A 14613-nucleotide genomic window follows, 5' to 3' on the forward strand; every position below is an offset into this window, starting at 1 on the left:
TGCCACATGCGTCGAGGGTCAGAATTGGTAAAATGCTCCTCTAACTTCAACTTGTAGCAGTGCTTGGCCTTTTTGATGCCCCTCTTCAGATTTGCCCTGGAAGTACTATAGGCCTGTGCATCACCTGATCTGAAGGCGGTGTTGCGTGCTTTCAACAGGAGGTGCACTTCCTTGTTCATCCATGGCTTCTGATTCGGGTATATGGTGATCTGCTTTTGATCTGTGACACTATCAATGGTGGTATTGATGTAGTCCAATACAGAGGAGGTGTAGCTGTCTATGTCCGTGTGAGAGCCACTGGTGGCCTGAGAAGCAAACATACTCCAGTCTGTGTGTAGAAACCTTTCCTGGAGTGTTAAGTCTGCCCCCGCAGGCCACACCTTGATGGTCTTCACTGATGGCTTCACACGATTAATGAGAGGTGAATACTTGGGGGTGAGGAACAAAGAAAGGTGATCAGATTGACCCAGGTGGGGGAGGGGGGGCGCGGCTTAAGATTCAGCCATGTTCTTTGTCCCACATAGGTTATTATTGAAAATATATTTGTGTGTGTTGTACTTTTTAATTTAATTTTAAAGTTATTTCATAGCACTTGATCATCTTAACATGTGTTTTAATGTGGTGTATAAATGAAGCTTGCACTTACTACAATGATGGTAATAATTTAATGAATAAGCTTCAAGTGAATTTAAGAGAGAGAGTGTGTGTGTGTGTGTGTGTCAGTGTGAGAGTTTGTGAGTGTGAGAGTTTGTGAGTGTGTGCGTCTGCGAGTGTGTGCGTCTGCGAGTGTGTGCGTCTGCGAGTGTGTGCGTCTGCAGTGTAGTGTAGAGAACAAGTTCTGACATTCAAAAAATTCTGTTAAATTTTCTGATTTGTATTGTTCTTTAGTTTTTATAAATTATTTATTGTTCTGGTAACTCAGGTGGCACTTTATTTAAAAAAAGTCTATATATTTGGCAGATGTAAAGCATACATGTGTATGCTTTACATGTGTATACAATGTTAGTCCATTTTATTTTATTATTATTATAACAGCTCAGGGATGTTCAAGGAGCAACATGTTTGTGCACTTTCTAAAGATTTTAGTTCTGTTTTTGAATAAAGGGTTGGAAATGAATGCTTTTCTTGGTTTTTGTTTTTATTTGATTAATCGATTAATCGAAAAAATATTTACAGATTAATCGATTATTAAAATAATCGTTAGTTGCAGCCCTAGATAACAATCTAGTGGCTCAGTGATTCTCACTATTCTTTTCAAGTGAATATCCTACGTTTAGTTTGTCAGATGAAAAAATATACTGATAAATGCTCCCCAAGTAAAGGTGGCATAGGTATAACAGAATTCACACATTTAAAACCTGTGTTTTTAATATTTTCTGATAATTGTAGAAACTGCAGGTTAAAACATTTTACAACCTGAAAAAATAACTGCGCATATTTGGTGTTTATGCATGAGAGCGCCCTCTGGCTTTTGGATGTGGAGGCATTTGACCGTAACTCATTGAGAAACTGAGCATAGTAATTAAAGATGCACCGATTGCAGTTTTCTCTTTGCCCATTCCAATTTCCGATTTTATTACAAGTGAAACCTGCAAATTCTGATTTTGTATCCACAAACTATAATTGACAGTATATAGAAAAAGCATAAACTTTTCTTCAATGCCCCTTTTTTTCATAATTTTAATTTATTTTCATTATTTAAATTATTGAACATTCGAATTTCTCCCTGAATTCAGTTCTTTAAATTACAGAGTCTTCTCTTACCCAAATAAATCTAAAATGGAAGAACTCTGTGACTGAAAATAAGTATAAATAATAAAATATAACATTAATTAATAAAATATAAATATCACTTAATTAACCCTTTTGTGTACTCATTGCACAAAAGTCTAACATAACAATTATAAACTTAAACTTTATTCTTGTCTGTTTCTGTAACATTGCTTTATTTAATTTTTTCTGAAACGTAAAATAACTTCGGTCTGTATTAAAAGAAGTGGGTTGATTTTAGCTGCAACTTCAATAAAAAGGTAAAAATCTTGTGAGTGAATTCTACTCTAAAGGTGTATATGTATTTGCCCTTTTTGTGTTAGTAAAGAACTCATTATCAGATAATATCACAAATATTGGTTGATTTTTTTTAAACAGGTAGAAGTCGTGTAGAATGTCTTAGATGTTCCTAGGTTTAAATAAGTGTCTGTAAAATTTAGAAATGTGCCATTATTAAATATTTAAGAGTTGTTAAATGTTTTAAATGTGTCAGTTTACAAAGATGAGATTTTAATTGAAGCATTACATGTTTAATTTGCTTGAAATGTAGCATATGTTGGGCATTTTGTTTTCATAGTTAGGCAGATATCGTGATGTATCGTTGTATTGATAAACAAAATGTTGATTATCGTAGTATCGAAACACCATGAAATCATCGGTATCGTGAGCCTTGTATCGCGAATTGTATATTATCGTGAGGTACCCCGTTACTCCCACCCCTAATTGCCACTGTGCATCTGTGATGCCTAAAAGCTTGACGCACAAGGGGTAACACTGGATAGATACTACATCCTCTAATCATACAAGAAAAGTAATGTAGTACCTATTATAACATGGCATAGCCGTATTTTTCCAAAGGCCTTCTTCAGCGCTGAGCCATCCATATTCATTGTTGCCATCAATATGTTTGTAAGAATTCTGACAAAAGAAAAAAGACAACCACACTCTTAAAAATGATGTGTTAAAAACGAACACAACATATGTGTAAAAGGATTTGTAACACATGTTGTGTTACTACAGACACATGATGTGTAAATATTGAGCTCAACTGTTTACACAATTACTGTGTTAAACACATTTAGTAGCCTATGTTTAAACATAATTATATAAAAGGAATATTTTCTGCTGCAAATACTCAACGGGCGATGTCAACTTTAACGACCGGATTTATTTATCATGTTGCAAATGTGAATAAAGCATTTTAACTCGCTGTGGAAAAACAACTGTTGGGACTGCGGGAATGTTCTTGCTGCGCCTGCGCAGTGGCGTTCTTTTCCAACCGACACTCAGCCAGCCGTCAGAAATGCATCTGTCTGCCTCAGGTGAGTGAATATGATTAAACGTGTAAAATAATAAATATTTCTCCACCAAACATTAGAAAGATTTGTGTTAATTGTCCAGGAAACATAATTTGTTTGTTTTAACCGTTGTTATGCCACGACACGTGGGGGGCGGCACAAGCACTTGAAAAAGAAAAATAATCCGCGCCGCAAAGCAGGTTTCTATTATGTATAATATAACTGTCTGTGTGGGGAATTGGCAAATCGCCGCCCCTGCTTGCTGAGAAGCGCAGAAGCTGTGTGAAAACTGTAAAGGGGAGGGGCTGATCCCCTGATGGACAGTTCACCTCTGCCAAATGGAGCGGACAAGGAGGGGGGCCCATTTAGTGGGCTAAAATCAGTCACACCTTGACTTTCTTCTAAATAACGCACATTTCATTCATAATTTTAAAGCATAGGCCTATTTTTCCACGTTTTTTTCTGCATTGTGTGTGAAATGGCTAATAAAAAAAGTTAATCCAAAACGATTATGTGGAGGTGAAGTGGTTTAGTCTTGATTGTCGAGTGCCAGATAAACATGAAAGCGATGGAGAGAAAAAGGTTTAAGCCGTCAGGTGCCCAATATAAGAAAAAATCAAAGTAGAAGCGGAGAAAGGAGCAAAAGATAAAGGTATGTAACTACGTTCTCTCTGTATGATTACGGTGACGTTATCCATCATCAATGAAGGGCTAATGTAAATGGGTGGTAACGTTAACTCTTACGTTTGTTAGCCTTCTTGCTATGATGCTTATACAACAATAATTCGGTCTTAACTCAACAAACACGAGATCTAATTTCACCATAAGATTGTGCTTTGCAACAAAACTGTTACAAGTAAAGTTATTATTTATTTCCATCATTGGGGTTAATGTTGGGCCCTGTAATTAGCCAACGAAATTAACATATGTCTGGATGTGTTCAAAGGCAAACATTTGCTATAACTCTGTTGCGTGACAAAGAATATAATTTGAGGCAGTAACCAAGGAGCTAATTGTTCCTCCCTTAGATTAGATTAATAAAGCGTCTAATGAGTCATGACAGACATTTGGCATGTAAGGGCATGTTTATTTAAATTTGCAATTCATAAGAGTTATACTGTAGCCTACTGTCTTTTGATGTCAATTTCAATTGCAAATTCATGGGCACTTCTAAAGTATTTTGGAGAATCCTCTGTCACTGGTCAGCCATCAAAAACCATCAGCCTCCTTGAATTTTATCACTTTTATGCATGATAAGGATCTATCAGAGATCTACCCCAACTTTTGGACTGCTCTCAGGATTACACTTACTCTGCCAGTCACTGTGGCTCAAGCAGAGAGGAGCTTTTCAAAAGTTGATCAAGTCATACCTGAGGTCAACCATGTCTCAAGAACAGCTCACTGGCCTTCCTATCATCAGTATCAATAACTCAATAGGGGGCAGATTTCGTATGATGACATTATTGATGATTTTGCATTAAGGAAGGCCAGAAAGGTCAGGTTTTAGTTTGTGTTTTCTGTTCTTAGTGCAATAGTGTAATAATTAGATTTGCTTTTGTGTGATGAAGGATTTGTGCTATTTAGAATATTTTTTCTATATTTTATTTGTATATTATTCTTAATATTTTAATGTTGTTGTTCTCTGGTCGTGTTACATCATGATACATATGTACATCATGTACATATGTTGCAACATTTATGTACATAGAGTATATTTAAGTTCTGATAACTTATACTGATTTGTGCAGAATTGTGTTTTTAAAATGTTCTGTTGAAGGATTTGTGCAATTGAGAAATATAAGGTTCGTCTTACACTTATATAGTTATGGTAAAACATGGCTTTTTTTCTCTCGGATGGGTGGGAGTAGATGGGGGGGCACCCAGAGCGGATCTCGCCCGGGGAGTGATTCAATGTAGAACCGCCACTGTTGGGTATGACTGCTAATGATTGTTCTTAAAATACTTAAAGGTTATGCATGGCACCTTATGTTTGAACTCCTAACATTCCTTTTACCATAAACTATGCAGTGGTTAAAACGACGTTCTAGCGATGAGTGCTGTGTGGTTTAAAAAAGCGCGCGACTTGGTTTGTGCTAACTTAACGTTAACTTTCTTGTTACTGACTATTTAAAATGTATTGATAACGCGATTACCGTTTACGTTTTCTCATGATTAAATTATGACTTGTATGATTATGGCATTATAATATGGTGTTATATCTTTTATCTAGGTAATGGAAGACCATGATCAAATCACGTTTAGCCTACTCTAACAATTTTACACCGAGTTCTCGCGACTGTCTTCATAGACGGGAAGGAAACATGGAGAAAACTATTCACAGTTGGAAGTGTTGGAGAACTGATTAACTCAGCCAAAACTGACCTATCTCAACAAGTATCTACTGATCGCATACTGAGATTTGACGCAGATTTTCAAGAATTTATTGACATCGATGTTAATTCAGAAGTGAGGGAGCTTGACAAATTCCAAATATATTATACTGCTAGTGCTACTGCTAGTACCTCACAGGATTCATTTGAAGGGAGATTTGAGTCATTACTGGTGAGTTTATAATTATCCAATTTATAATTGTCAAAGTAAACATTTTCTTTTCAAGTTAATGTGTATATTTCGTTTGTTGTTATATTTGAGATCAAGCTGAGAAAGTTTGGTCTTATGTTGGAAATGTCAGACTTTGTTTTATGTGACATCGTATTTTACAGTATCTAACAGATATGAGTTTATGAGATATGTTTATGAGATAACAGGTATGAGTTTATGAGATATGTTTATGAGATAACAGATATGAGATGTTTTATAATATTTGATGTATGTTTTTTTTTTAAAGTGTGTGTGATGAATTTGTTGTATGATTAATGTTTTTAAAATGCTTATTTTTCTATCAACAGTATTTTTAACAGTATTAATTCCATGTTAAAACCAAAAGAATTGCTAAATAAACAGTATTTGAACCGTATTCAATGCTTCAGTGCGATTTCATGATAACTACATATTGTATTCTGATCTAGCTTTTTCAATAATCTTTTATAATAAAATAATAAGTAATAAATACGTAACACACAGTTGTGTTAGATGTATACAAAAATTACACATTAATGTGTTCACCAAAATAACACATTTGTCTGTGTGTTTACATAACACATATTCTGTGTTGTCTTTAACACAATATGTGTTGTCCCTGAGCACACTCAGAGCATGTGTTGAAAACGACACATGTTGTGTTGTTTTCAACACATTTGTTTTAAGAGTGCACATCAGTAATCAATAATTGTTAAGATTATTGAACAATACAACTAAGTCACCAGAACAGCTGAGAACCAGTTTTAAGAGAAATAACTGGTTAAAATAGAAAGATTTAACTCTCATTCATATATTTAGAAATGTATTAATAGCCGATGTACATTTAATATAACATAAAATTAAGAAAAATATTATAAGCGCCCAAGCATAGATCAGTTGAAAACAAGAAAATCTAAATAATTGTAAAATATATAGCCTGTTTTTGTTCAACAGATATGAATAGAAAAAAAACTAAAATTAAAATTTGACTAAAATGAACATGGAGTTGTAATACTGTAAAAATGGTACATACATTATAAGGTATTACAATTTTATGAGTATTTTCAATTACAGCATTTTTTTTCTAATTTTACAGTAATATAATATCATTATAAATAAAAAAAGGATACATAATACTTTATGTGGGGTTACAGCAAAAATGCTGCATTTGTTTTTAATATTTTAAATTATAATTACATCTGGGGGGGGCACGGTGGCTTAGTTGGTTTAGTGGTTAGCACGTTCGCCTCACACCTCCAGGGTTGGGGGTTCGATTCCCGCTTCCGACTTGTGTGTGGAGTTTGCATGTTCTACCCGTGCCTCGGGGGTTTCCTCCGGGTACTCCGGTTTCCTCCCCTGGTCCAAAGACATGCATGGTAGGTTGATTGGCATCTCTGGAAAAATTGTCCGTAGGGTGTTAGTGCGTGAGTGAATGAGTGAGTGAGTGTGTGTGCCCTGCGATGGGTTGGCACTCCATCCAGGGTGTATCCTGTCTTGATGCCCGATGACTCCTGAGATAGGCGCAGGCTCCCCGTGACCCGAGGTAGTTCGGATAAGCGTTAGAAAATGGATGGATGGATAATTACATCTGAATCTATTATAATGAAATCAGTACATTTTCTTGTAAAATTTAACAATTACTGTTTCCTTTTATTTCAGCATGAGTATTTACATACTTAAAAAAATGTTTTTCAATCACAGAAGTTACAGAAGTCCACTTTCATGTACAAATCTAACAACTGTTTCAAAAGGTGTGACAAATGGATGCATTTTGAGGCACCAGTTAGAAAAAAAATGCTATTTCAACTTCAGGCTAACTGGATTTACATTGATGTCAATGTGATGTCAATACAACATCAAATGAACGCCTATAATGCAATGTTGATTTGACGTCATTTCAATGTCAAACATATTGGGCTATACTTATATTAACCAATTTCAGTATGGGATAAACCTCATATTTTCACCTCATTAACCATCTTGAAGAATTTGATGTATGATTTTAATTTGAAATGTTATTGTGCAACATCTTGATAAAATCTTGTCTAAAATTTGACATCAAATTGACATCAAGGTGCCCGCTGGGAGGCGAATTGAGACGCAGCGGTTGTTCACATAGTAGAGATAGAACGCGTGTGCGTAGTTTTTGCGAAAGGACGTACGATCAGGATGTTTGGACGAAGGAGCTGTAGAATATCGCTCAATTTTATAAAAAATGAAGTTTAGTTTATTGCAAATAACGATTGATTCGCTTTTACAAGCTGTCGGATATGCATCAGAAGCTGCTGGGATCATGCTTGTTTTGGATATTAAACTCTTGACCGAGCATGGACATTAACATCTAAATGAAGAACAGAGGGCTACGGGTTTACCTTTAAACCGTTTTTTATTGTTCTACTCAAGAAAAATTGTGACCTAAATATTGGATGGGCTGAGGTTGAGTAAACAAACAACAAATTTGAATTCTAGGGTTACCGCATTAACTCTAAAATGGTAAAAACTGTTTAACAGTCTACTTCTAAAATTCAGTTGTTTTCAGACTTTTTTTAAACGTTTAAGCACTATATTTCTAACATTTATTATGTGTTTAGAAACTATTCTTGAAAATGCCTTATTGCCTTTACAAGGACTTTAATAAGAAACCTCCCACTACTGTGACGTTACGTGAATTCTCATCCTAGACGTAAACCCCCTATATATGGACGTTTTACAGTCACGTGATGTCGCCACGCCCCGTTACGTGTACGTGCGCGCTCACGTCCAACGCGTGGTTCTCTCACACTGCTGCAAGTAGTGAAGAGAAGTCTTCAATTTTATATAAGGCCCTCGGCCTTCTTTTACATGTTTTAATTGAAATTAACCACTCTGCGTCTTAGACTAAAGCCGTTTTGGTCTAGGGGTGGAGTGGAGACGGTAAGCAGGCTCGTCGTTGGAAGAGAACAAACATTTTTGCCAGCACATTGCGGTAAAATTGAGGTGTGTTAGAGAAATGGCCACTGAGGTGGAGACTCTCCTGCCAAACAATCCTCTGCTCAAACAGGGGGATCAGGACCACGAGGACAGATGCCAGGCTGATATAGAGGGAGCTTCTGAACCTAACATGAAGGAGCAAAGTTTCAAATTATCAAAAGAGGAAAACGACAGTCAAGCGAAGGTTAACTTAAATCAAGAAGAGCACCCTGGTGAAAGTGAAGATCAGGAGAGAGCGGATAAAAAGGAGTTTACAGCAGCACCGCCGCCTAAAGTGAACCCATGGACCAAGAAAATGAACACCGTGAGCAGCGTCAACGGCCAGACACAGCATGGTGTGTATAAATCGCTATACGACATGAATATCGATTACGGCATGTAACAAGTACACGTATACGTTACCTTTTAACAGCGTTTATAAAGTCCATAGTCATAAATTGATGGCTAGGATTATTTCGTGCTCGTCAGCTGTGCTTCAGCCAGGTCGTCTCAGGTGTATGCGTTAAATTACATTAATAGGTTTATGTAAAGCACACGGTTATGAAAATAATCTAAAGCTTGTAATGCACCGTCCGTCTGCGGCCTTGTGTCTCGTGCAGCGCAGCGGGTCTTTTACCTCGACTGTTCAACATTTAAGTGCATACTCATTTAAAGAAAATGTTTTAAAATTTCAACTTGAGTGTAGAAAATAGGCAAAAACCCGGTGTTGTTCAGCGTTGCTGCCTTTGTGTACAAATGGCTATCGCGTTAGCTTAGTTAGCATTAGCGGCCTGTTGTGTGAGTTCACTGGACGGGCCTAAAGTACAATTTTAGTAACTTATTTATTCAAGGGCTGAAAAGACTTAACATTTTTTTGCAATTTCGCAAATAATTTAGGCTCGCCTACATTTACGTTGTCTAAATAATCGTTGACTGCCTAAGTGTTGCGGTTGTTGTGGAACATCACGTGTGAGATCCACGTGTTTGTCATAAACTCACTCGAATGGAAGTAAAAGCCTTTTTAGCGAAAATGGCCCTAAAATAAACATTCATAAACATTGCCCATTACAGTTCGTGTTTCAAGATGTTAAATGCACGTCAGCAGCATGCTAAACATGTAAGCCCCTATGCTAGGTGAGTAGCATTTAGCCACCTTACCTCTCCTTAAAATAAACACCGACATTTAAATGTTCAAAATTTCTAACGATGACAGATATGGTTTAAATTTATGTTAGCACGTAATGTTTGATGGTCGTTGGTCAATCGATTAAGAGTTATTTCATAATTCCGCTGTAATAAGACAACGTGGTTTGCGCCATGTGATCCTGCTCCCTCACAGCTGCTGAAATGTCAGTGAGCACTGTTTGTGGCTGTACTGCATCTTTTTGTTTCGAATGTTTTAGTTATCTAATGTAGTCCAGGGTTTGTTAAGGAAAGAAAACTCTGTTAATACCAGTACAGTAAAAAATATTTTGTCTAGCCACCTCTCAATCGACAGAAAATTATGAAATGTTTTGGACACTTACTGAGGATCAGACATTACATTATTTAGGGCTCTATATAGATATGCTTTATGTGCGAAAAACAAACCAAAATAACTACTTTAAAGAAGTCCTTATTAGTTTTATGGACATTGACAACAACTATAACCATGATGTCTATGATGACGCCTAGAAATCTCTCCGATGTCACCTTATTCTCAGACTACTCAGATTAACAACTTCAAAAGCGATTTTCTCAATATTTCGTTTTTTTTGCACCCTCAGATTCCAGCTTTGTAAACGGTTGTTGTTCCGCCAGATAGTGTATCCTCGCAAACAAAAACCATATATCAATAGAAAGTTTATTTCTTCAGCATTCAGATGATGTAAAAATCTTTAACCTGGTTTTGATGTCCAGGTTTACATATATAAATAAACTCATTTTTTGCAATGATCACTCAAATGATGTGATCAAACAGCAAACATCAAAAAGCAGGGTATTTCACAGTAAATTAAAATGATCGATAATAAGTCTAAATCAAAAAGTGACTGATACTACAGAAATCATTGAGCCCAAATGTAGAAAACGATAATGATAAACTCATTGTAACACTGGATCGATGTATAGCTGTAGCAGCTGTGACAGCGATAGAAGATGCACATTGGCATTTCCTGGAACTACAGTGGTATCCCAGTTCAGGGCTGTGTCCTGTGAAGGCCGATTGCATCACAGCAGCTTAACTGAAGGCTGGTAAAGGGCTGGTTAAACTGGTAAAGCGGAGCCAGGCTCGTGTAGAAACAGGCCTTAAGGCTGTCCCATTTCAAAGGCTGCTTCAAATGTGTCTGCATTCTGCACAGAAATGAAAAAGTGAACAAAAAGTTTGATGTAAAAGTTTATTAAATCAACAAACAATAGTTTGAAATGCATTTCCCTGTCCATAACACGCATCTGCTTCACGAGCGATGTATTCGACATCTCCACGTTTTGTGGCATGCAGTGGGCGAACTTTCCATCTCCGTTTCCCCCCTTTTTTAATAGCAACAACACAAAATCTCCTACGTTTCCTTGTCTAGCAGGTGCTCGCAAACGCCATTCTGAATGATCTGACGTAATTCCTGTAAAATTCCTACTTTTCTTCTACTTCCTGCGAATTTACAGGACAATTTCGTTTGTGCGCCCCCTGTCGTTTCAAAGAATATCTCAACGGTGAACGTCTCGTCCGTTTGGGGAGTTGCGCGCACGGTCAGTGGAGGCTCGCGAAGCGGAGCCAGGCTCGTGTAGAATCAGGCCTTAAGGCTGTCCCATTTCAAAGGCTGCTTCATATGCAGCCTCAAAGTGCAACCTTACTTTGGCAGGATTTTAAGGATGGAACTAATTTATCCTGCACAGCTTTAGCTATCCTGAGATTCATTGTGCGGTGATGTGTGGCGGTAATAGGATGGGCATTTAAAGCAAAAATAATATTCGAAGATCGATAAGAACTATTCGAAGCATATCCTTAGCGATCATCTTAGTAATTAAAGCCGTTATTTGCTCCGCCCGTCTGGCATCCAAATTGGTTGGTCTGACCATAAACTAGCAACTGATTGCTGACCTGTGGATGGACCTTCTGGGTCCTTCGCCCTGAAATGATTGTGCATCGTAGTTGTTGATCCATGATAAGCCAGCTTTGCATTGCAGAGTTTGCACTGCACTTTTTTCTCATTAATTTTATTGAAGGACCCCCACATAGAACACATTTTTGACATCGTCTCAATTTACTGTTTCCGTTATGCCACGCGGGTCTACAGTGTGCCTAACTTCGTTACCAATTCTTGTGGGAAAATGTTTTCATGTACTGTCTCTTGATTGACATTGTTTAAGATGCGTTGTTATTGGTAGCGCCACCCTTTGGTTACATGAACACGTTACACATGAAAACACGGCGAGTTTTTTAAGATCGCACACACTATTCGAAATTCTATAATTAAATAAACTATTAGAATATTCGAAATTTGTGACTCATCCCTAGCCGGTAAAGCCCAAAGTTTTTGACAATCATTCAAAACTAGGGATGTTCATATTGACTATTAACCGATAGTAAAAATTGAGACCAGTTAAACTGTTTTTTAAGGTAAATAATACCAAGAATAATTTTTTTTTAATAATTTACAAATACATGTTTAAAGAACTATTAAATGTCTTTTACTTTTATGTATGGTAAAAAACATATGCTATACAAGTGTTAACTCACGGAGCGTGCAGATGCGTACGACCAGGTGTTAATGCCCTCTGAAACGTTTTCAAAACAGATTAAAATCCGATGACGCAAACCACTTGACGAAACTGGTTGTTTAGACCACATTTGTCAGGGCTTTACTTCTATTTCTGCAACTCGACTAACATAAACTGTACAGTACAGTGAGGCTAAAGCTCATATCTTAGATTAACTAAGCAATACTATCTGAGTGGCAATAACATGCTATGCGTGGACATCGATTAACACAGAATCGTTTATCACTATTTACTTCACAATACATTGGGGATGAATGAAAGCTTGCGGCTTGTGTTCTGCAAACGTGTGCTATGAATGAAAGTTAGGTGCGAATATTCATGAACTACTGCACAATTTTACAAACGAATGCAAAATTGTTAACACAGACTTGGTTTTGAGGGACAATGCCTCTAACAGGGCTATTGCAGCACAGCTTGGCAAGTTGCCACAGGTGAGATGTTATGCTCACACACTGAATTTGGGTTCTCAGCGAGTGCTTAGGTTGCCGTCAGTGTCAAGGCTGTATGGAGGGTGAGGCAGATAGTTTTGTTCTTGCTGATTGTTCTTTGAATGATAAATGGCCTTGGCACTACAGAGCTTGTATGTCTACATGTAATTAACTTTGTTTATAAAATAATAGTTTTGAAGATTCCCACCCCTATCAGCAAAGCTAATAGCAGAGCTACTGCAAGGGGATTTCGGTGCTAGCAATCAATTTATCCTTTACATAAACATATCTCATGGAGGCTTAGCATTGGCAGCCTCTTGTGTGCTTTTGGAAAGGAGGAGAAAACTGTGGTTTACCTGGCTTCGTTTAGATGTGATATAAAAAAAAAAATGAATTCGGGAAAGATCGGGCATGATGCAATGTTACGCATTCTGACTTCTTTACACTGTTAAACGTGGTGGCTTAACATGGTCAACTTGTTAAAAAACTTGATACACTGCTGGTCCCCCACCATCTAAATTGAAGGTATGATGACAAAATTTCCAAACACCCCTAAGCTCAAAATGGATCACATGACTAGACAGAGCTGAAAAATCCCTTTACGACGACACCTGAATTGTGAAAATCAGTTGAGGATTGGGGAATTTATGATATTTATAATACCGAGGAATATAGTAAAATAGTTAACATTAACTACAATAGAAGTCGTGTGACCGAAAATGCTTATTATTCACACATTTTTGCTTATAACTTCCGTATTTTATCAGATATTTGCATGAAATTTGAATAGAAGGTAGAAGTTTGTTCGTTCTTTCAAATGAAATCATGAAAATGTACTGTTTTAGGTGGAATGGTCATCAGACCCATGGTACCTCACTGAAAACAATTATAATTAATAAGAGTTCATTCATATTCATAAACATTTATTTTCAGAATACAAGAGAAAAACAACAATACACATCAATATTAATTGATAATTCATATTCATACAAGAACACAACAAATATTCATTCTCTCCAGGAGGTGCTGTCTGGCAAGATCTGGCTGTGTGTTGGGCCCCTTTCTCCTTTTCATAATTGGCTGTAAAGACATAACATCAATTATTAGGCCCCTCAACTGTACATGCATTGATTAACACTGGATTTCTCTAACATAAGCAGCACCAGAAGCCTAATAAACACGGAGAATCATCTTGCATGTTTGTAAGTCTACATAATCTACATGATTAAAGAAAGTTGGACATAAAATGTTCTAATCAACATGGCTTATGTGTTGCAGGATACTTTGGATAAAAGAGTAAACAAACTTATGACAACAATCATAACTTTTTGATCACATTCATCCAATAGCACTTTTAATTTATGTGCATAGATTTGCTATATTCAGCTAGAGGTTGCATGAAAAAATGCAAGAAAGACCTAAATAATATTATGCTCGTTTACTTTGTCATATCCACATTGCACTTGCCCAGGCATTCTGTCATATCAAGTGTTCTCAGCCTATTAATTTAGACAGAGTAACAGGCCAGTTCTCAGTAATCTAACTCGAAGTGTTGTAAACTATGTAACCATTTTGACACGCATGTCAGAAAAACCATGATATACATATTAAACTACATAGCATCAGTAATAATGTCAAGAAAAACACAGCCAGGAGGAGTTAAATATAGACAATGGTTTTTTTTTAGAACGACGCCTGCAGTACATTCGCTAGTCGACCCGCCACAAATGTGACTACCCAATTTCGATTTAGTTAAATACTTTCTCCACCATGGATTTCGATGGAATTTCGTCAGTAACAAGATAAAAGCTATGTATTTAGGTCCACCTACC

At 36.8% G+C, this 14613-nt stretch overlaps 1 protein-coding gene across 1 annotated transcript in view; it reads left to right on the forward strand.

The window, feature by feature from the left end:
* Positions 1-8386: 8386 nt before the first annotated feature.
* The window catches only part of larp1 (La ribonucleoprotein 1, translational regulator), a 56879-nt gene continuing 50652 nt past the window's right edge, over positions 8387-14613 (forward strand). The window contains exon 1 of the mRNA XM_056730498.1: positions 8387-8953. Within this exon, the coding sequence (XP_056586476.1) occupies positions 8638-8953 (316 nt within the window). The 5' untranslated portion in view covers positions 8387-8637. The remainder of the gene's footprint in view (positions 8954-14613) is intronic.

This window comes from Triplophysa dalaica, chromosome 19 (assembly GCF_015846415.1).
Source record: "Triplophysa dalaica isolate WHDGS20190420 chromosome 19, ASM1584641v1, whole genome shotgun sequence".
In the NCBI taxonomy this organism is placed as follows: domain Eukaryota; kingdom Metazoa; phylum Chordata; class Actinopteri; order Cypriniformes; family Nemacheilidae; genus Triplophysa; species Triplophysa dalaica.